At 34.5% G+C, this 21,792-nt stretch overlaps 1 protein-coding gene and 1 long non-coding RNA gene across 2 annotated transcripts in view; one reads left to right on the top strand and one right to left on the bottom strand.

Annotated features, from left to right (window-relative positions):
• The window catches only part of rims1a (regulating synaptic membrane exocytosis 1a), a 289,297-nt gene that overhangs the window by 113,759 nt on the left and 153,746 nt on the right, over positions 1-21,792 (bottom strand). Inside the window, exons 12-20 of the mRNA XM_030155700.1 lie at positions 21,056-21,102; positions 19,166-19,281; positions 18,957-19,087; positions 16,330-16,501; positions 15,482-15,635; positions 15,129-15,185; positions 10,634-10,799; positions 4,341-4,445; positions 3,818-3,877 (exon numbers count right to left, since the gene is read on the bottom strand). Of these exons, the coding sequence (XP_030011560.1) occupies positions 3,818-3,877; positions 4,341-4,445; positions 10,634-10,799; positions 15,129-15,185; positions 15,482-15,635; positions 16,330-16,501; positions 18,957-19,087; positions 19,166-19,281; positions 21,056-21,102 (1,008 nt within the window). The remainder of the gene's footprint in view (positions 1-3,817; positions 3,878-4,340; positions 4,446-10,633; positions 10,800-15,128; positions 15,186-15,481; positions 15,636-16,329; positions 16,502-18,956; positions 19,088-19,165; positions 19,282-21,055; positions 21,103-21,792) is intronic.
• LOC115434044 (uncharacterized) lies at positions 691-15,828 on the top strand. Its single transcript, XR_003937467.1, has 3 exons — positions 691-815; positions 12,209-12,214; positions 15,817-15,828. It is a non-coding gene; the product is annotated as an uncharacterized LOC115434044 (long non-coding RNA).

Below are 21,792 nucleotides of genomic sequence, written 5' to 3' on the forward strand. Positions count from 1 at the left end.
GTGACACTACAAGATTGTCATTAACGAGAAAGGAGGCAGAACTTTGCCAATTTTGAGAAGGAATTACCAATTTGTTAGACATGTTTGTGTTATATTATGTTTCCGTTCATTCAAAAATAACAATAATTGAGAACTGAGACCTGATGTATCAAATATGATACAAAATTGAAACTCATACATGGAAATTGATATTTGAAAACAAAAAAATTGGGGGGGTTGTTCAGAAGGACCAATAAAGGCTCCAGTTTCAAAGAACCAGAATTTTCTGTCAGTGATTTAATGGTTCAGGCATAATCACCTAAAGAGTAACTTTTCAGTGAGATATAAGAACAAATTTTTCGACAATAGATCTTGAAAATCTTATTTCAAGAAATCTTACCAAAATAATTTTCACTTGTTCCACTGGATTTTTTTTTTTTTTTTTTTGCTTAATTCAAGATTTTTTTTGCTTAATTCAAGCAAAAAAAAAAAAAAAAAAAAAAAAATCTGCCAATGGAACAAGTGAAAATCATCTTGGTAAGATTTATTGAAATAAGATTTTCAAGATCTATTGTCTGAAAAGAAGTTCCTTATATCTCACTGAAAAGTTACGCTTTAGGTTATTATGTCTTATTTTAAGTGTGATGAGATATTTTGACAAGAAATGAGAAAAATACACGTGGTAAGATTTAGATTTTTTCCACCGTTGTGACTTTGTGTATTGGCCATAAACAATAGCCAATTAAAGGGTTCCGCCTGTCAATTATCACACTATATTTCCGGTCAAAATTACTAAATGTTTATATAATCAAAATAAGTCGTGAATAACAATGTTTGTTTGTTTTTTTTTCCATCAAGTGTATTACATTTTTTAATGCCTCTGGACACTGAATTGAATTTGATGCTTTTCAATGCCATTTCAGGCCTTAATTTTCCCAAAATCTATTTAATGACTTTTAATGCTTTTTAATGATCCCCAGAAACCCTGTGTATGTAATGTAACTCCTAATCAGTTTACAAGCAGTGAGTAAAATGGGTTAAATCACCACATTAACCATATACTTTTTCTTCTTTTCACTTCTCAGTTCCACATTTAAGCACCAAAAAAAAACTCATTTAGGTTTATGATCATGGTTAGGTTAAAAATCGACCGTTTTAACTGTGTTTGCAGCCTTTCTGTAGCAAGCTTTGCACTTCGCTGCACATATTGTACAACAGCCGGACGATACAACACCCTGGTGGAAATAGCATGAAAGGCTATGGACACACGGGTACAAGCTGTGCATGGCTTTACATGCACCTGTTGCACAAAAAAAAAAAAAAAAGCACTATAACTGTACAGAAGCTGATACTGTGCCCTTATGTTTAATAGAGTATTTTACTTTTCTTACATTTTGAAATTATATCTTGCATTTAAAATTCCCTAGAGAGACAACATCTACCGGTAAATAATTATTTGTGTTTTGGCGAATAAAGATGATTCTGATTCTTATTCTGATGGGCTGTTCAACCATACATATACATAGCATCTGCCTCAAAAATCTAACCCAGTATTAACTTTAACCTTATGCTTGAGGAGGTTTACCTTTTCAAATGGCTATTTTTTTATTTAGTTTTTTAAAATAGACTCAGAAAATTAATCAACTTCCTCCAAGACAGACTATAAAGCTGCTGAATTTCACACAAGATGCCAGTTCAGCATGAAAACAAGATTAATGAGGCAAACAGTTAGAGTTGACAAAATGTACAAACATGAATGTTCCAGTGGTTTCCTCCTCTTTTATACCCAGTGGGTCCTAACAACAGGCAATTATTATTGATTTATTGAGTAAACAAGCATCCCCACATTAGTTAAACCACTTAAACATTAATTAAATTAAATAGGAATTTTCTTTTAATCAAATTAAATTCTGGATTTCCTTTTTTGCTAAACTCTGTTTCAATTGTAGAAATCCATACTATTGGCTTGGATGCTGCTTGTTAAATGTGAAATAGTGTGTCCTGTGAATGTCTCAGTGCTGCCACCTTGTGGAGATTAAGCAACACTACAACAGGAGGTTACTACAGTTGTGGAAAAAATTATTAGACCAGCCTTGTTTTCTTCAATTTCTTGTTCATTCTAATGCCTGATACAATTAAAGGCACATTTGTTTGGACAAATATAATAATAACAACATAAATAGGTTATAATAGTTAAATTTCAGAGCTGATATCTAACCATTTTCCATGGTTTTCTTCACTTCAGTTCTTACATCAATAGCTATGGCTCTGTACTGACAAAAACAGTCTGCCTGATCACAGTCAAGGTGAACAAGTATATTTGCATCAGTTATTAATAAGTATTGCAAAAAGATACCCCCCAAACCATTCCCAAAATGTTTCTTTGGCCATCTTATTACTAGAAATTACTTGCAATCCTCCAAATTTGAAGAAAATTGGATAAAAACTGATAAAATGGCGACCCAATGAGCGTGAAAACGTGTGCACAATTTTATTGTTATAAAAGAGTAAAATTATTGTACATAATGTTTTGTAACACAAGAAATAATTACGACTCAACTCCTGTTTCTTTTTTATTACAAAATGCACACATCACATTGCTTTTCATTTATTGATCATTTTTGTTGAACAGCTGTTTGATTATCAGTTCTTATTTTCAGTATCAACCATTTTGTTCTGAAAACCCTTCTTTTACAGCCTTTTAATTGTAATAATAGAAAGGAAACCTGTTATTTCAGTATTATTATGACTAAATATGCACAACTAGACAGATTTTGGTATGCTCCCTGGCTGCAGAAAATTTGGTAACAATGTGGGAAACGGATGTTTACGTCGAACCGCATGTTTTCAATGGTGCGTTGTTCACCAAAATTCATGTAGTGTCTGTACACCAATATACTTCCATCAATAATATCACGTATATGATTTATAGATATATTGTTATAACTTGTTCACAAATGTTTATTTCCTCCTGTACCAGGAAGACTTAGTTACAGACCTAACAGAGATGCGACCATGTGGTAAGCCAGATTTCCATTCCAATCTTGTAGAGTCCGTACACCAAGTAGTGTCCATACACCATATTCAAAATATGTGGGTCTAATTTTATTGTTTCTGTCAATATATGGAATTTTTCAGCACGCATGCTTTGGACATGACATCTATGCAATAAACAATGCATGATTATCCTGAGTGCTAAAACATTTGTATATCTTCGTAGGCATTAAATATGGAGGCTATTAGGCTGGAGTGTCCGTACACCCAATAATTTCTGATTTGACAGGGGTACAAGCCTGCGAAATTTTTAGTAGACACCATAATACAAAAATATTTTGGACTTTAAAAGAGAAATATCAGACAAATAAACTGGCCTGTCTGATTTTTTAATAGAGCATTATTATTTTTTATTTATATGTGCATCCTTTCTGGTACCCTTGATTATGATCAGGCCGAGTGCTTTTAGGCATTCCATGTTTTCTTTTCTGTCTGTTTCAGTCACATGAGACACACAGTTAGTACTTGATTGCATAACCGTTGTTTTTATGACTTTTGCTGGTCTAATAATTTTTTGCGAGACTGTATCTTTACCATTATTCTCAGTCTTAACTGCTTTTATATGATATGGCAACACTGAGATTATTTAGAAATGAGTGTAAACACATTTTGCTCATTCCCTGCCTGTCACTTACTCTTAGTTTATTCGTTTCTTAGAGCATCTTCTGTAAGTGATTTGACTTGAATTGCATAAAGAGAGACAGCATAAAAAAAATAAATAAAAAAAAAAAAAAGATCTGAAAATAGGAAAATATCAACAACACGCTATGACTGGCCAGTTTACCTGGTGTGGAGGCACTCAGCACTTTTGCCTCGCATTGAATGGTGGAGCATGATGACCTCACTGTGGTTACCATGGTGATGGATGACACATGAGGAAATCAACAACACGTCAAAAATCCAGAAGAGCAGAAGGAGAAGAGGGTGAATGGGAAAGAGCAGTTGTCGCTGATTTTTTTTTCACACACAAACACGCACACATTTAGACATGTGACAGGCTTTTGCATACGTAGCTTTTTTTCTTGTTTTTTTTCTTTTGTCTAAACACTGATCTAAAGTCTACAGTCTACAATACGACAACCAACAGCTACTGCACCAAACTCTGGTCAAGATCCAAAGAAAAGAGAACTAGGAAAAAGGGAAGACTGAGTAAAGGAAAGGAGAAGAAATAACAGAATATTTAAAGCAGATCAGCAGGTCAAACAAAAGAACTCCACTTGAAGGTTGAAACAAAGCTGAACAGACAAACACATTTTGGACAAATACACAATATCAGCTTCAAGCACAAAAAGCAAACAGACACACACCTGTCATCCAAGTATTCCTCCTCCTGGTGGCGACCTCTGGCAGGGTCGTAGTAACGGGTCGGAGAACGAGAACGACGAGAGTGAGGAAGCTCATCATCCAAACTCCTGAAAAAAAAAGAAAAAAAAAACAAACAAACAAAATAATTAGAAAAAACATTAACCCTTTCATGCATAAATTATGAGAACCTTAGTCAAGATTTTTTTATTGAGTGTTTTTATTCCTCCTTAGGCATGAAAAAAAAAATTGCGATCAAGTTTTTTTTTCTCATGGAGTTGCAAAAATGTCCATGCATTTAATTTTTTAAGTGAAGAAACGTATTTAAAACCCAATATCAGAAAGTGAGATGAAAACAATGAAATAAAAACATTTTAATGCTGCTAATCTGATGTTTTCTCACCTTTAACATATTCTAATGCTAGATATTACTCATGTCATGGAGATGATATGCAAAAAAAAAAACCAAAACTTTTTGTCTAACAAATAATTGATTTACACTAAAACATATTAATATGCTAATCTGGTGTTTTGTCACATTTTAACATACTCAAATATTAGTTATTATTCACTTTATGGAGATAATATGCAAAAAAACCCCAAAAAACTTTTTGTTTTAGAAAAATGGTTAATTACAGTCTATTAACTATAACAAGCAATTGATTTACACTCAAACATGTTACTGCAGATCAGATTTATCAAGAACAGCCAACTTACAGTATTGGGATGAACTGAAGTATATGGGATGATGCATAAATGTCCACTGTGTTGGCTGATATATGGAACTAAAACAACAAAACCCATGAATATACAAGAGAACAGCTGGAGAAGAACTGTCCACTGTAGTGACCACTATGCATGAAAGGGTTAACATCATCCGTTTTAGTGTAAAATTTACATTCTGATACAGGTGTCCTTTAGCCGTTTTTTCCAACTTAAACACATTGATAACTTTGATTTATAATGTAGGACACAGGTGTCAAAAATGCGGCTTGGGGGCCAAATCTGGCCCGCCATAGGGTCAAATCTATCCCCTGGGATGAATTTGTGAAATACAAAAATTACATTTAAGATATTAACGATCAAGGATGCTAAAATAATTTTAGGTCTTTTCAATCTAGAAAGGATCAGACCAGTAAAACACTATCATAATAACCTGTAAATAATCAAACTGTAATTTTTTCTCTTTGTTTTAGTGTAAAAAAAAAAGTAAAATTACACAAATGTTTACATTTACAGACTAGTCTTTTATATTAAAAAAAGTGAATAACCTGAAATTTCTTAAAAGAAGTATGTAGAATTTTAATAATATTCTGCCTGTTGTTTAATGTTTTGTGTATTTTTAGATCCACTGTGATCTCTACATTGTATAAATGATACATTAAGGTGTAAAATTGTTAACATTGCACTTATTTTACTTAAGAATGTTCAGGTTGTTCATGATTGTTCATGTTAAGTTTGAGTACAATTCCTAGATGTAAACATTTTCATTATGGAATTTTACTTTTTTCACTCAGAAGTTATGATCCTTTTATTTATATTATTTTACTGGTCCGGCCCACTTTGTATCATATTAGGCTGTATGTGGCCCCTGAACTAACATGAGTTTGAAACCCCTGATGTAGGAAATTCAGCCAAACTTTCTTCCTTTTTCACCAAATCCAAATATAAACTTTTGTTCATTGAAATTCCCTCTGACAGATGTTTAGAAATTGCAAATCTTCCAAGACAAAATAAAGGCAGAAATAGATAGAAAAATATACGAGAACGACAAAAAGAAACAGAAAAAAAAAAACAATGGAACGATCAAATTATCCACTTCAGTGTAACATTTATATATTTTGATCCAACTAAAGCTCTAACTAAACTTTTTAAAATTAATTAAAATTCACAACACGGGCTTTTTGCCATTTTTGTTTTCCTACTTTAAAAAAGGAAACGCAGCCTCCAATCTGTCAAAGTGGAAAAGATTCTAAGAAAGAATACACGAAGAAATAGACAGAAAATCTGTGAAAAATAGAAAGAAAGAAAGAACTAAAGAAAGAACAAACAAATGAACAAACAAAAGAAAGAATGAACAAAAACGAACAAGAGAAAGAACAAACTAAAGAAAGAAAGAATGAACAAATGGACAAAAGAAACTAAGAACGAACGAACCAACAAACCAAAGAAAGAACATACTAAAGAAAGAACGACCCAAAAGACAGAAAGAAAGAACAGGAAAGAATAAATGAATGAACAAATGAACGACAGAACAAACAAATCAACAAAAGAACAAACTAAAGAAAGAACATACTAAAGAAAGAACGACCCAAAAGACAGAAAGAAAGAACAGATGAAAGAAAGAATGAATGAACAAAAGAAACGAAAGAACAAACAATGAACAAAAGAACAAGCAAAAACAAACTAAAGAAAGCACGAACAAAAGAAAGAATGAACGAATGAATGAACAAACGGACGAAAGAAAGAAACTAAGAAGAATGAATGAACCAACAAACCAAAGAAAGAACAAACAAATGAACTAAAGAAACAATGACCAAAAGAAAGAAAGAAAAATGAAAGAAAGAATGAATGAACAAATGAATGAAAGAACAATCAAATGATCAAACAAAAGACAGAACAAGCAAAAACAAACAAAAGAACAAACAAAAGAAAGAATGAATGAATGAATGAAAAATCTAAGTAGAACGAATGAACCAACAAACTGAAGAAAGAAAGCTCAAACAAACTAAAGGAAGAACTAAAAAAGAAAGAAAAAATGAAAGAAAGAACAAATGAAAGAAAGACAGAACGAAAGAAAGAATGAACGAATGAATGAACAAACGGACGAAAGAAAGAAACTAAGAAGAACGAATGAACCAACAAACCACAGAAAGAAAGATCAAACAAAGAAAGAACTAAAAAAGAAAGAAAAAATGAAAGAAAGAAAGAAAGAAAGAAAGAAAGAACAAATGAAAGAAAGAAAGAAAGAACAAAAGAAAGAATGAACAAACGGACGAAAGAAAGAAACTAAGAATGAATGAACCAACAAACCAAAGAAAGATCAAACTAAAGAAAGAACTAAAAAAGAAAGAAAAAATGAAAGAAAGAAAGAAAGAAAGAAAGAAAGAAAGAAAGAAAGAAAGAACAAAAGAAAGAATGAATGAATGAATGAATGAATGAACAAACGGACGAAGGAAAGAAACTGAGAAGAACGAATGAACCAACAAACCAAAGAACGAACAAACAAACTGAACTAAAGGAAGAACGACCAAAAGACAGAAAGAACAAATGAAGGAAAGAAAGAAAGAATGAATGCACGAACGAACGAACGAACGACAGACAGACAGACAGAGCGTGTGCTGGACAGCCTTATGTCCTGTTGGTGGTCAGGCCGTATTACAGCAGACTCTTGGCAGGACTGGTTTGGCTCAGCCAGTAAAAGCAGAGCTGGCAGGACTGTGTGTTCTGCATCAGACAGACATTTCATTAGTAGATGGACTCAGTTTGCTGTCTTCCAACAAACTCTCCCATTCCTCTTCTCTCTCTCTCTCTCTCTCTCTCTCTCTCTCTACCATGTTGCCTTTACCTCTCTTGTGTACATTACACCGTGTCTATACCAGGCTTCTACTATAGTCCAGGACCGGACATCAGGTATCATCGGGTAACATCGATCAAACCTGATGTTAAAGGTGCGGGAGACTTTCGTGACCAATTTTTCATCAAAGTTGGAAGTTGCCACAAAATTAAGGCTTTAACCCCTGATGTGTCTGTGGTGAGCATTCTGAATGTACGATCTATTCCAAATATTCATAAAAATTCAACCGTTTGCTCAATAGGAAAAAATTCTGAGCATAGTGTTTATTATATACAGTCTACTCTCGTTATACCGCCAACTTCTGTTCACGGCCAAATTGGCGGTATAGCGAAAATGGCGTTACAACGGGTTGCGTCCATAATGTGCATGTCTTTACTATATGATGTCTATGCTGCCTCCGTTAACCCGTTCTAATTGCGTTTCTAAATAAATCTTGATTCTGTTATGTTGTAAGGGATCATTTAAAGTGGGGAAACATTTTAAGCATTATTATACCGTGTCGGGAAATGACACCCCATCATCTTGAGGCTTTGGCTTAATCCCACGTCCTCTTCCCGACATCCTGACCTACTGAGTGTTCTGCGATAAATGAACGGTGGCCGTTCCGTAGACCTACTCGTAGCTTGTCGCGATCAGCGTCTGGCGCGTTTGTTTCAGTGCATTGTTAAAATTTATGTGTACTCGATGGCAATCACGCTAGCGGTATAACGGTCGGGAAAACAATGGTATAAGTGTTGTTTGTGCATGGAACTGGGCTGGCGGATGGCGATAGGCGGAAATGGCGGTAGCTAATGGAATAATGCATTGGGGATTTTTGTGCAATGGTTTTGGTCGGCGGTGAGCGAAAATGGCGGTATAACGGTTTAACGAGAGTAGACTGTAGTTCCATAGATGTTCTAGTTCAGTTATCTGTGCATCAGCTGCATCCATGTGTCTCCCCCTACTTCCACCCTTCTCCCCCTCTCCCCCAGTCTCTCTCTATCTCTATCGCTCTCTCTTTTCTCCTCCTTTACTCTCTCTCTTTAACCCCAACTGGTCAAGGCAGACGTCCATCCTCCAAGAGTCTGGGTCTGCTCCAGGTTTCTGCTGTTAAAGGGAAGTTTCTCCTCACCATTGTCACCAGTCACTAGTGTTTGCTCCTGGAGGATTCTGTTGGGTTTGTGTAAATTGGCTTAGAGTCTGATTTTGACCAACTCTATATGTAAAGTGTCATGAGATAACTTTTGTTATGATTTGGCACTACATAAATAAAATCTGATTTGATTTGATTTGATTTGAACAAAGAGACAAATGTACAGGGTGGGGAAGCAAAATTTACAATGAACATTTAGTTGTTTTTTCTCAGCAGGCACTACGTCAGTTGTTTTGAAACCAAACATATATTGATGTCATAATCATACCTAACACTATTATCCATACCTTTTCAGAAACTTTTGCCCATATGAGTATTCCGGAAAGCAAACGTCAAAGAGTGTGTGATTTGCTGAATGCACTCGTCACACCAAAGGAGATTTCAAAAATAGTTGGAGTGTCCATAAAGACTGTTTATAATGGAAAGAAGAGAATGACTATGAGCAAAACTATTACGAGAAAGTCTGGAAGATACTATTAACCCTTTCATGCATAGTGGTCACCACAGTGGACAGTTATTCTCCAGCTGTTCTCTTATATATTCATGGGTTTTGTTGTTTCAGTTCCATATCAGCCAACACAGTGGACACTTATGCACCATCCCATAATACACTGACATTCATACCATTACTGTAACTTTGCCGTTCTTGATAAACCTGATCTGTAGTAACATGTTTGAGTGTAAATAAATTGCTATAAAAATTGGAAATATGATCAAATGTGAGAAAACTTCAGATTAGCTGCATTAAAAATGTTTTTATTTCATAGTTTTCACACAGTATATCACTTTCTGATCTTGAGTTTTAAATACATGGTTCTTTGCTTCAAAAATTAAACACATGGTGTCCAGCTGAGGGGACATTGTTGGAACTCCATGAAAAATAGGTTAATTTAAAAAAAAAAAAAAAAAAAAAAAATCAATTTTATTGTTTTTTCCTGCCTAAAAAGAAATAAAAACACTCAGGAAAAAAAATCTTGACTAAGGTTCTCATAATTCATGCATGAAAGGGTTAAAGAAGAATGGGAGAAGTTGTCACCTGAATATTTGAGGAACACTTGCGCAAGTTTCAGGAAGCGTGTGAAGGCAGTTATTGAGAAAGAAGGAGGACACATAGAATAAAAACATTTTCTATTATGTACATTTTCTTGTGGCAAATAAATTCTCATGACTTTCAAAAAACTAACTGGTCATACACTGTCTTTCAATCCCTGCCTCAAAATATTGTAAATTTTGCTTCCCCACCCTGTATATGTAAAGTGTCATGAGATAACTTTTGTTATGATTTGGTGCTATATAAATAAAATTTGATTTGATTAGATTTGAACAAAGAGACAAATGTACAGTTTTCATTATTTAATGGTTATTACGATAGCGTTTTACTGGTCTGATCCACTTTAGATTGAATTGACCTAAAATGGTTTTAACATCCTTGATTGTTTATATCTTCAGTGTAATTTTTGCAGTTTCACAAATTCATCCCGGGGGCCGGATTGCACCCTTTGGCGGGCCGGGTTTGGCCCCCGGGCCGCATGTTTGACACCTGTGCACTAAGGGTTTTGTGTAACTTCCTGTCGTTGTCCGGGCCTCACCTCTGTGCAGGAACGTTGGGCGGCCGCGACCGGATGCGTCCCTGCTCCTCGCGGTGCGGGGACACCGATCGGGAACGTATGTGATGGGTGGGGGTCCTCTGCTGATCTGGCACCTCCAGGGTAGACGTGGACTCCCGCTGCCTCTCCCTGCCACGCCCATCTGCTGCTGGTCATGACAGCCGTGCACATACACACACACCAACACACACTTATCAATATGCATGTCATTTCAATCATGCGATCCTATTAAAATCCTCTGTGTTTCCCAAAACTTTAATATCAACTACAGGTTTTAGTTTTAGTATCATGTTAGTAGCCTGCTATTACGTGCTAACATGTTAGCGTGAAGCCAGATCGTGCTGAGAACGCTGTACGCCAGCTCCAACCGGACAATCTGTCTCAGGGAAACAGACTTCTAGAAGATTAGTCTAATAATAGAACTGCAGCTGGCTATCTTTCAATACTTTGTCCTGTATTTTTGTAATGAAGTGAAAAAAAAAAAAAAAAAAAAACATTCTCCTTCTGTGTTGCTGTAGAGAACAATCTGTGGTGATAAAAATACAGAGAGTGATCAGCCTTGAAGGGATCTTTGCGGCTTTTGATCCCAAGGTCACTGGCTTCATTTCCAACAAAATAGCACCTCAAAGCTCACAGCAGGTTTGTTTTTGCTTTGTAAAGAGCTACCAAGGTTTTTCTTTCTATTTGTCCCTACCATGCATGGAAATTAAAACAAAAAAGTTAGTTAAAGTCAGATGTTTTTGATCCCTTATGTTACTTTTTTTTTTTTTACCTTAGACACTCATTAAGAGTAAACACAGTTACACACAGTGGGTTTTGACTGGTACAGTTGATATTTTTGGACCAATGTAATGCAATTGCACTCACACAGCTTAAACAGCACAAAAAGTGGTAAAAATTGTCAAAAAAAAAATCTGTATTCCAGTCAAATCCTACAAAAACATACACATATGCAACGTTCATGGCAGTTTCACAGTCATACAATAAGAAAAAAAAAACTCGTTCAAATAAACAGTGTTTCCACAGACATGGTAGGATTTCATCTTATTCTTTATTGATTTACATGCGTAAAATATCCCACGTTTTGCTGTTATTCTGAATAACTGTAAATACCCTAACAAAGCAGTTTACATGGCAAATGAAAAAAGAATATTGTGCTCGTATTCTGTTTACATGCAGCCATGCACACTCAGATTAAAACCAGGTTTTCTAGTTGTGGCGGACGTGTTTGAAAGAAAGAAACAAGGAAAGCAAAAAAAGAAATTCAGAATAATAGTGGGAATATTTGTTTTGCATGTAAACATAGTCAGTGAAAATCGTCACCGTTTATTTCTGAGGCGGTAACGCATGGAGCCTGGAAGATTTCTGCCCCATGCCGACACATAATCTACACATGACAGTGTTTCCCATAGGCTTCATTATCTGTGGTGCCCTGTCATGGTGTTTATTTACTACTTTTTTAGTCGATTTTTTATGATCATTTTAGTTCAGTTTCACTTAATATGCAAAAAAAATAAATAAAATAAAAATTACAACAAAAAAGATGTAAGGAACAAGTTTAATGTTACATTTTGTAAAACAATTTTTCACAAACTTCCCTAATGTCACAACTGGATTAATATTCAGTTTTAAATGCCTCTAATTTAACATTTCAGATAAAGATGCATTAATCACTTCACATCCTACACTGTATGAGATCCCTTATAGCACAGGTGTCAAACATGCAGCCCGGGGGCCAAATCCGGCCCACCAAAGGGTCTAGTCTGGCCCCTGGAATGAATTTGTGAAATGCAAAAATTACACTGAAGATATTAATTGGTTTAGTTCAGGTTCCATATTCAGACCAATTTAATCTCAAATGGGTCAGATCAGTAAAATACTATCATAATAACCTAGAAGTCCAAATTTTTGTCCTTGTAAATGTCAACATTTTCATGTCATTTTACTGTATTTACACTAAAACATCATTTCACAAAAACACGAATAACCTCAACAAATATCCTCAACAAATATGAACATTTTAAAATGTCTGAAGAGTAATTTTAACAATATTCTGCCTGTTATTAAATCTTTTGTGTATTTGTTGATCCACTGTGATCTGTAAGTTGTAATTTACACATTTAAACGATAAACTGAGACATAATATTGTTAAAATTGCACTTAGTTTTCTTAAGAAATTTCAGTTTGTTCATGTTATTCACATTGTTTTAAAGGATAGTTGGTAGATGTAAACATTTTCATCGCATAATTTTACTTTTTTCGTTCTAAAACATAGAGGAAAGTTTGGAGATGACATTATTTATATATTATTATTTTATTATTTTAGTGGTTCGGCCCACTGCAGATCAAATTTGGCTGAATGTGGCCCCTGAACTAAAATGAGTTTGACACCCCTGCCTTTATTTTATTTTATTTTGTTTATTAATCTATTAATGATCTATTAATGTATTATTCTATTATATATATTTTTTAATTATCTGTATGATATGAAGATTTTTGATTAGTGAAACTTTTACCACAGCAATAGATTGGACAGGGATTAAAACCCTAGCAAAAACACAATTGTGTGAAATATAGCAAATATAAATATACGTAATGTATTATATATATTACATCACAATTAACCCATAAAGGACAGCAAACAAACTACTGTACTTCAAAAAATAGTTCATACAAGTAGTATGAATATTGTTAGCACTTTCTACAGCATGTTAGCGCTCATTTCTGTAAACTTTATAAATCTCTACCTACTAACAAAACTGATTTCTACTGATCAGATAGTGACAGGGTTTCTTTGTAATCTCATTTAAAGGTTAAATAAATCACAGTATTATCCCAGTAGGGAAATTTGGATTCTGTATTCTACTTATAATACACACACACAGCACCTAGCATTAGCATTAGCACTATTAGCATTAGCAATTAGCACAAAAGTGCTTGTGGCCCAGTTCCAGATCTTCAACATTGTCTTGTTATGGGAACTGACGGGAGAATGAACGTAGATGTACCTGTTTTTGGCAGAAGAAACCCTGAGGAAACCTTTAAATTTATTAATATTTTTATTTGATTCTTTTACTTATTTTTATTTCACTGTTTTTAATTGTACAGTTGTTTTTATGTCTTTTTAATCTATTTTTGTATTTTAGTCTATCATTTTGCTTTTTTATTCTTCTGTACGACACTGTTTTTAATTGTACAGCTGTTTTATGTCTTCAATCTATTCTTGTATTTATTTTTTTTATTTTTGTTTTTCCCCTGTAATATGGAAGCAAATCTGTCTTATCAGATTTCAAATTATAAAAGCGATTGAATTTCTAGCGCTGGATTTTTTTGCACTGAAATTAAGTATCTGAATTTTTTGTCTCTCAATTCAACTATGTTCATAAATTTAGAATTTAAAAAATTCAGATACAAAAAATTCAGATGCAAAAACTTCAGATGCAAAAAATTCAAAACCAAAAAATTCAGATGCAAAAAATTCAGATCACACATCCGCGCTGACCGTCTTCCTGTATCCGTGTCACATGACCAACCTAATGTAACTCGATTGGCTGGCTGTTGGTTCGACTTGAGATAGAATCATTGCTTATCCTTGGTGTCCCAGATGTGTGATCTGAATTTTTTGCGCCTGAATTTTTTGCCTCTGAATTTTTTGCATCTGAATTTTTGTATCTGAATTTTTTGCGCCTGAATTTTTTGCCTCTGAATTTTTTGCATCTGAATTTTTTGCACCTGAATTTTTGCATCTGAATTTTTGCATCTGAATTTTTTGCATCTGAATTTTTTGCATCTGAATTTTTTTGCACCTGAATTTTTTGCATCTGAATTTTTGCATCTGAATTTTTTTGCGCCTGAATTTTTTGCCTCTGAATTTTTGCATCTGAACTTTTTGCATCTGAATTTTTTGCATCTGAATTTTTTGTGTCTGAATTTTTTTAATTCTAAACTTATGAGCATCATAAAATTGAGAGACAAAATTTAGATACTTAATTTCAGCGCAAAAAACAATTCAGATACTTAATTTCAGTGCAAAAAAAATACGGTGCTAGAAATTTAATGGCTTTTATCATTTAAAATATGAGACAGATTTACTTCCATACTGTAAGTTGCTTTGGAAAAAAGCATCTGCCAAATGCATAAATGTAAATAGAAATGTAATATGTGACTTATAGCTCTAACATAGGGTAACATAGAACTGAACTGAATAGATTGACCACTGTCACCATTGTCGATCTAGTACTAGATATCAAAGATCAACATCAGATGAGCACTTTCCCTAATTTGATTAAAAAGTATATGGAAAAGTTAAAAAAAAAAAAAAAGGAAAAGTAAAAATCCTCTGTGTAATTTAATTTAAAAAAGTACAGTTTCAACTTGTGCTTATATTCACTTTTTCTGCCTGACCAAAAATACACCACATAAAAATCGAAGCTGTGGGAAATACTGCATGTAACACTAGGAAACAGTCCCCACCCACCTTTAGACATTACTGCTGTACCCTCATCAAATTCAGGCTCTGTAACACGCTGAGAACCTACACACCCACACACACACACACACACACACACACACACACACAAACACACGCACACACGCGCACACACACACACACACAGAGGTGTAAATACACCACACACATACACAGATGCATGCACACATTGGGTACAAATGCAGCATTAGGAGAGGGATGGAAGAGCAGACGTTTACATTGACATACATGTTTTACATACAGTACGTGGTGACTCAGACACACACAGAGGATATGTGAACTTGTACGTGAATATACACAATGACCTGCATCCACAGACAGACGCTCAGACTCAGACTTACGCTGCAGCTTCTTGCCGGGGGTGTCCGTGTGGCCGTGTCGTCGGGGCAGGTACGGTGACGGGCGGGGCAGTGGTATGGATGAGACATCATGGGTTTGGAGTGGGTACCAGTGAGGTTTGTCGTCTAGTAAGGCCGTCTCCAGCTCAATCAGGATCTGCTCGAGTCATAAGAGGTATAGTTGATATAAAACTATGTTGTTTAAAGGAGTGATATTCTGTCTTATTTTATATTTGTATGTGCAAATAAAAAACAAAAACCAAAAAAAAACCAAACAAAAAAAATTAAAATAAAAAAGGCAAGGCAAGTTTATTTGTATAGCACATTTCAGCAACAAGGCAATTCAAGGTGCTTCACACAGGACATTGAAATACAATGACAGGAAAAAAGAAACAGATTTAAAACATTATAAAAAAAAAAAACATGTAAAAGGTGATTAAAAACAGCAAGTAAGAAAACAAGACATAAAATCAAAATAAATAAATAAAATAAAAACACACATTAAAGTAAGAATTGCAGTGCAGAGTTTCGAAAGAGAAAAAAAAAAAAAAGTATAATAAAATTGGTATTGAAAGAGGTATCATTTAGGAACTGGAATGAAAGCCAAGGTATCATTTGAAATATCTGTGACAGGTAGTATCTGTAATACATCAGTTTTGACCAAAACCCAGGCTATTTGTTTTACATTAAATTATAACATGTTTCATTTGTTTCTTAACATTGTGATGACTGTCACTTGTAATTTAGCATTTTTGTGTCATGCATTTTACCAGAAAAAAAATCCAGCATAATCAGTTAATGAAAAACCCAGATAGATCCTCTTTCCCTCCTTGTCTTTCTGGGTGCGGTACCTCGCCCATAAAAGTGCTGTCCTCCTCTGGTGACCTGGGCTGGTCCCACACCGTCAGCTCCAGCATGTGATTGCGGAAGTCCCTCCGATGGACGTGAGTGTAGACGAAGGTCTGGTTCCACTTGGGTTCGCAGGTCTTCTTCACTGCTTTTGTCCTTCGTTTGCTCTTGTCACTGAGTGTCCAACAAACATGAAATTAAAAAGCTGCTTAACCCATAAAGACCCAAACATCCACCAGTACCCAAAACCACCTACTGATCTAAACTGGTTAACACCTGTTGATCCACTAATCCTATCAATACATGTAAATAATTGGTGTAAAATGCAGTTTGTCATCTTTTCATGGTCATCAGATATGACCCATTTGGACGTTCAGAGGCTCCGTAGTGAACGTGGAAACATCGTCATCCTCTGCAACACAGGTGTCAAACATGTGGCCCGGGGGCCAAATCTGGCCCACCAAAGGTTCCATTCCGGCCCGCAGGATGAAAGTGCAAAAATTAACCTGAACAGTCCTGGTTGTCCAAATTATTTTGGTTCAGGTTCCACATACAGACCAATGTGATCTCCAGTAAAAATAACAACACAATAACCCATAAATAATGACAACTACAAATTTTCTTTGTGAAAAATTGTGGAAAAAAATTTATGTGAAAAAAATAACATTACACAGTGAAAATATTTACATCTACAAAACTATTCTTTCGCGATAAAATACAAATAAATACATAAATAAAAACAAAGATGAACAACCTGAAATGTGCAATTTGAACAATTTTCTGCCTGTTACTAAATGTTTGGTGCATTTATGGATCCACTGTGATCTGGAGTTGTGTTAATAATAACAGATGGAATATTGTAGAAATTGTTGAAATTTTAGTTCCAAACTCCAAAATTTTAACAATATTCTGCCGTTTACCAAATGTTTATGTAACACTGTGTGTAATGTACATGTATAAATAATAAGTTGAGGCATAATATTTTTAAAATTGCACCAATTTTTCAAATGAAATTTCTGTTTTTTCAGGTTTTTCACATCTTTTTTGTAAAATGTAAATATTTTCATAATTTAATTGGGGATTTTTTTGGTGCTAAAACAAAAAGAAAAACTTGGATTTGTCATTATTTATAGGTTATTAAGTCATTATTTTACTGGTCTGGCCCGCTTGAGATCAAATTGAACTAAATATGGCCCCTGAACCAAAATGAGTTTGACACCCCTGTTCTACAACATTGATTCACCAGTAAAACCATGGAGTTGGATCAATGACAGTGGATGGAGACACTGGGTTTATGTTAAGTTATTGATATCTTTACTGAAAAAGTTACTTTTTCTTCAGTTTTCTATGGTTTGTATATAATAACCATCAACTTTAATCTGAGCTTTTCTGAATATCTACATGATCAGTCAATTAAATATAGGAAAATGCATGATTTTCACTTAAAAAACACAAAATACAGAGGATAATATTATAATAAATGGTGATAAATCACTTAAGAAAGGTTAGATCAGTGGTTCCCAACCTTTTTTGACTCATGACCCCATTTTAACATCACAAATTTCTGGCGACCCCAAACATTCAAAACAGAGACCTTTTTTTTTTTTTTGCTAAAATGTATTTGTTTTTGATCATTTAATAGTTTGCTATACTATGTTGCAAATGAATGTTAGTTTTAGATGACATTTAGTCTATATATTGTATATTATTATGGACAGAGGCAGCAAAGCCAGGTGTAGATTACTGCATAAAGTGAGAATTTTATTTTCCTTGGTCAGGATAGGTACAGTCAGTCCAGCTTGGATTTACAAGGCTGACAGTTAAAACTGAACAAACAAGAACTCAAACTATGAATTATGAAAGAGCTGCAGCATATGAAACCGGCCATAATGAACATTTGAAAGATAAACAGAACCACAGTGCTTCAGTTTCAGCTTCAGAGTTTTTCATGTCTTTCGTGAATTGTGATTGTCTTTGTCAACTCACTGCATATTTTTTATTAGTACATTTTTATTTTTATTTTTGTCAATTACTAGAAATTTCAGGCGACCCCATTTGAATTCCAGGCAACCCCATATGGGGTCCCGACCCCAAGGTTGAAAACCACTGGGTTAGATATAGAGAAAATTTCAATTGGGAACTGACACAAAAGTAGCGCTGGGTGTTTATGGGTTAAACCTTAAGAGCTACTCCAACCTTAAACTCGAAAAAATCCGATATACATTACGTGGATCTGAACAGAAGTTTCATAAAGTGTGGAAATCTTTTTTAATCTTCTTTGACAATCCTATGACTCATGTACAAGGCCCTTAACAAGTCAAGATGTAATTGTAACACCTTGATATGTGACTTTATTTATATTTACAGTGCCATATTGTATATGCATATAGATTGGTGACAGCAAGGGGTTTGGGAGGGTTAAGCGGGTTTTGTTTGATTTATTTATTTTATTATTATTTTTTATTTATTTTTATTTTTTTATGTTTGAATACCTGTGTGTATTCTATATTTGAAATTTACTTTAATAAATATATCTAAACAGAAACCTTAAGAGCTAAACCCTGAACATGCATCATTCTAAACCTTTACTTCTACCTGAGGGCACCTTGTGAGGTTGTTGTTGCCGTACCTGCGATCAGGAAGGAAGTACATTTTGATGTAGGGGCTCCTGGGTCGCCCATCAGGCCGCAGAGGGAGCTCCACAGCCTGAAGCACGTTGACTATTAGCTGGTGACCAGCTTTGTCATACCACAGCTTCACCTGATGAGAAACAGATCAACTCATGAAAACACTGTGTCTTCGTTTCAACACGTCAACACTTTTACCACAGACACTCACTGAGACTTGTCCAGGCATTAGCTGTGGAGCGTCTTGGAGCATCCCGGGACTGGAGGGAGACAGGACATTTAAGGATGGTCTCTCCATCTTCTGGGACTCAAACGAACTGGAACCTGCTATAAAAACAAATTAAAAAGAAAATAATAGGAAGAAAGAAGAAGAGGAAGAAAATGCAAGCTCTGGTGTCAATTATTTTCAAAGAGACACGAAATACAGGTTTAGACAAGAGAAATATAATGAATCTAAAACAAATTATACAGAAAAACAGACAAGTCTCACCAGGGTGGTAAGGATGACATCTTTTAAATCACTTCTTTAAACACATTTTTATAGACTTGCTTTTATGTGATGTCTGTCCCTTTTTAATTTTTAATTTTAACTTTTTTAAATGTGATTTTTATCCTGTTTGATTACTAATTTATATTGTCATACATGATGTTGTTTTCTCTCATTTATTAATTTTTGCATTGATTTAACAGCATCAATGTTACGTTATCCCTGCCCTCTTTACTCCAATTCACTTAATTTATTCAAAGTACCATATTTTTTGCATTTGTTGTACACATCTTTCTTATTATGTTGCTTCTGTTTTAGTGTTTTTACTTGCTTCTTGTATCCTGCTGTTGTGCCTTCTGTCAAAGCACTTTGTAAACTTTGTTTTTAAAGGTGCTATACAAATAAAGCTATTATTATTATTATTATTATTATTATTATTATTATTATTATTATTATTATTATTATTATTATTATTTGTCGGCCAAACAAATAAAAATTACCTTTTTATCAAACTGCATTTCAGGTATTTCATACACCTTCACTCAATGTTTACATGTTCTGTTGAAATGAACACAACACACTAAGTTCTGAGGTTTACTCTGTATTATTTTTTAGTCACACAACTGACTTATTTTAGCATCTCATGACTGAAAATTTAGTCTGTGTTTGCCTTTCGGATATTTCAGCAGTAACACGAAAAAGACAAAAACCAAGCACAGTTAAGTTCACTACTAACTTGCTGGGCTGACAAAATATCAACTCTCCACAGTACTTTGAATACAATGGGCCAGTATATAACACGGTCTTGTGACCCAGCATCATTGTAAGTAATGATATTTCCTCACTTTAATGGTAGAATTCTCAGGAATTTCCTGCGGAGTTAATATGACACTCGCACTTCATGCTGCTGAAGAAATCCAATTCATTGTGAGGTGCCTTTGAAAACAGTAACTCAGCTTTTCTTTGTTGGTCAAAGTTCATTATACCCTCTGCATATGGTCAAATCTTTAGAAATACCTATCTAAACTTTCCGAAAAATTCAACTCTTAATGATGGGTTGGTTTTATCTGATCATTAAAATACAGTCGTGGAAAAAATTATTAGACCCCCCCATTTTCTTCAATTTCTTGTTCATTTTAATGCCTGGTATAACTAATGGTATATTTGTTTGGACAAATATAATGATAACAACAAAAATAGCTCATAAGAGTTTAATTTCAGAGCTAATATCTATCCATTTTCCAAGGTTTTCTTGATAATAACCAAAATCACTTCAGTTCTTACATCAATATCTATGGCACTGTACTGACAAAAACAGTGCTTTTAGGCATTCCATGTTTTCTTTTGTGTCTGTTTTAGTCACATGATACACACAGGAGTTAGTACTTCATTGCATATCCATTGTTTTTGATGGTCTAATAATTTTTTTTCCGTGACTGTATATCTGATTCTAAATTTAGTTTGGCAAATCTAAAATAAAATCAAAAATGAATGAAAATCATAAAGTTATTGTAACCTTGGTCAAACAAAATTTTTGAGGTGTACTATTACAGAAATTACGAGAAAAATGCAGAGACAAATACAGCGTCGAGTTAACTTTCAGCAGATACTTACTAGATTCTAATGGAGGGTGGGACGTGTCGGGGATTCTTGGGATATCACTAGAAAGAAGTGACAGAACACATCAGTCGCTCTCATAAAGGCTTGTAACAGGATTAAACAGAGTTAGTAAAGTTCCTGATGCTCAGGCATACATGCATGTTGATGCAATTCATAATAAAAAAAAAGTCAAAGGGAATACCATTGTCTAAATGTTTAGATTAAAATGTCACATGTTTGGAAAACATGGGGAAGCAAAGGGAGGATGTGAAGAGCAGTGCAGAAAGCAGTGTTTCCCAGACTTTAATGACTGTTCTCAGCAGGGATGTCCCAACCTCAAACATCAGTATTCAAGCTGATACTTCTTTATTTTATCAAAAACATAAAGAGATATCTTGGAGTTAGCATTTTGGCTAGCTTTTTTCTTCCAGGAGTTATTTGTAAAAGTACCGCTTTATAAAATGAAATGACTTGTAATACCACTCTGAACCACTAGAGTGAGTAGGGAGTCACTGTAGCCTTGAGTCTGCCCTCACAGCTTAAATCTGGCAGAGAGCAACAAGAAGGTAACTTAGCCGTATTTACCGAGCCAATCATAACCTCTTTTCATTCATGTGGAAAAACAGGTAATGAACCGTAAAAACAACAATAACGCAACAGTAGCTAAAGTTTCCCCCGAGGTGACATCATCAGCACCACCACCTACTGCTGTAAAAAACAACATTCAAAGAAAAGAAATAAGTCATAAAATA

Source organism: Sphaeramia orbicularis, chromosome 15, assembly GCF_902148855.1.
Source record: "Sphaeramia orbicularis chromosome 15, fSphaOr1.1, whole genome shotgun sequence".
Taxonomy (NCBI): Eukaryota; Metazoa; Chordata; class Actinopteri; order Kurtiformes; family Apogonidae; genus Sphaeramia; species Sphaeramia orbicularis.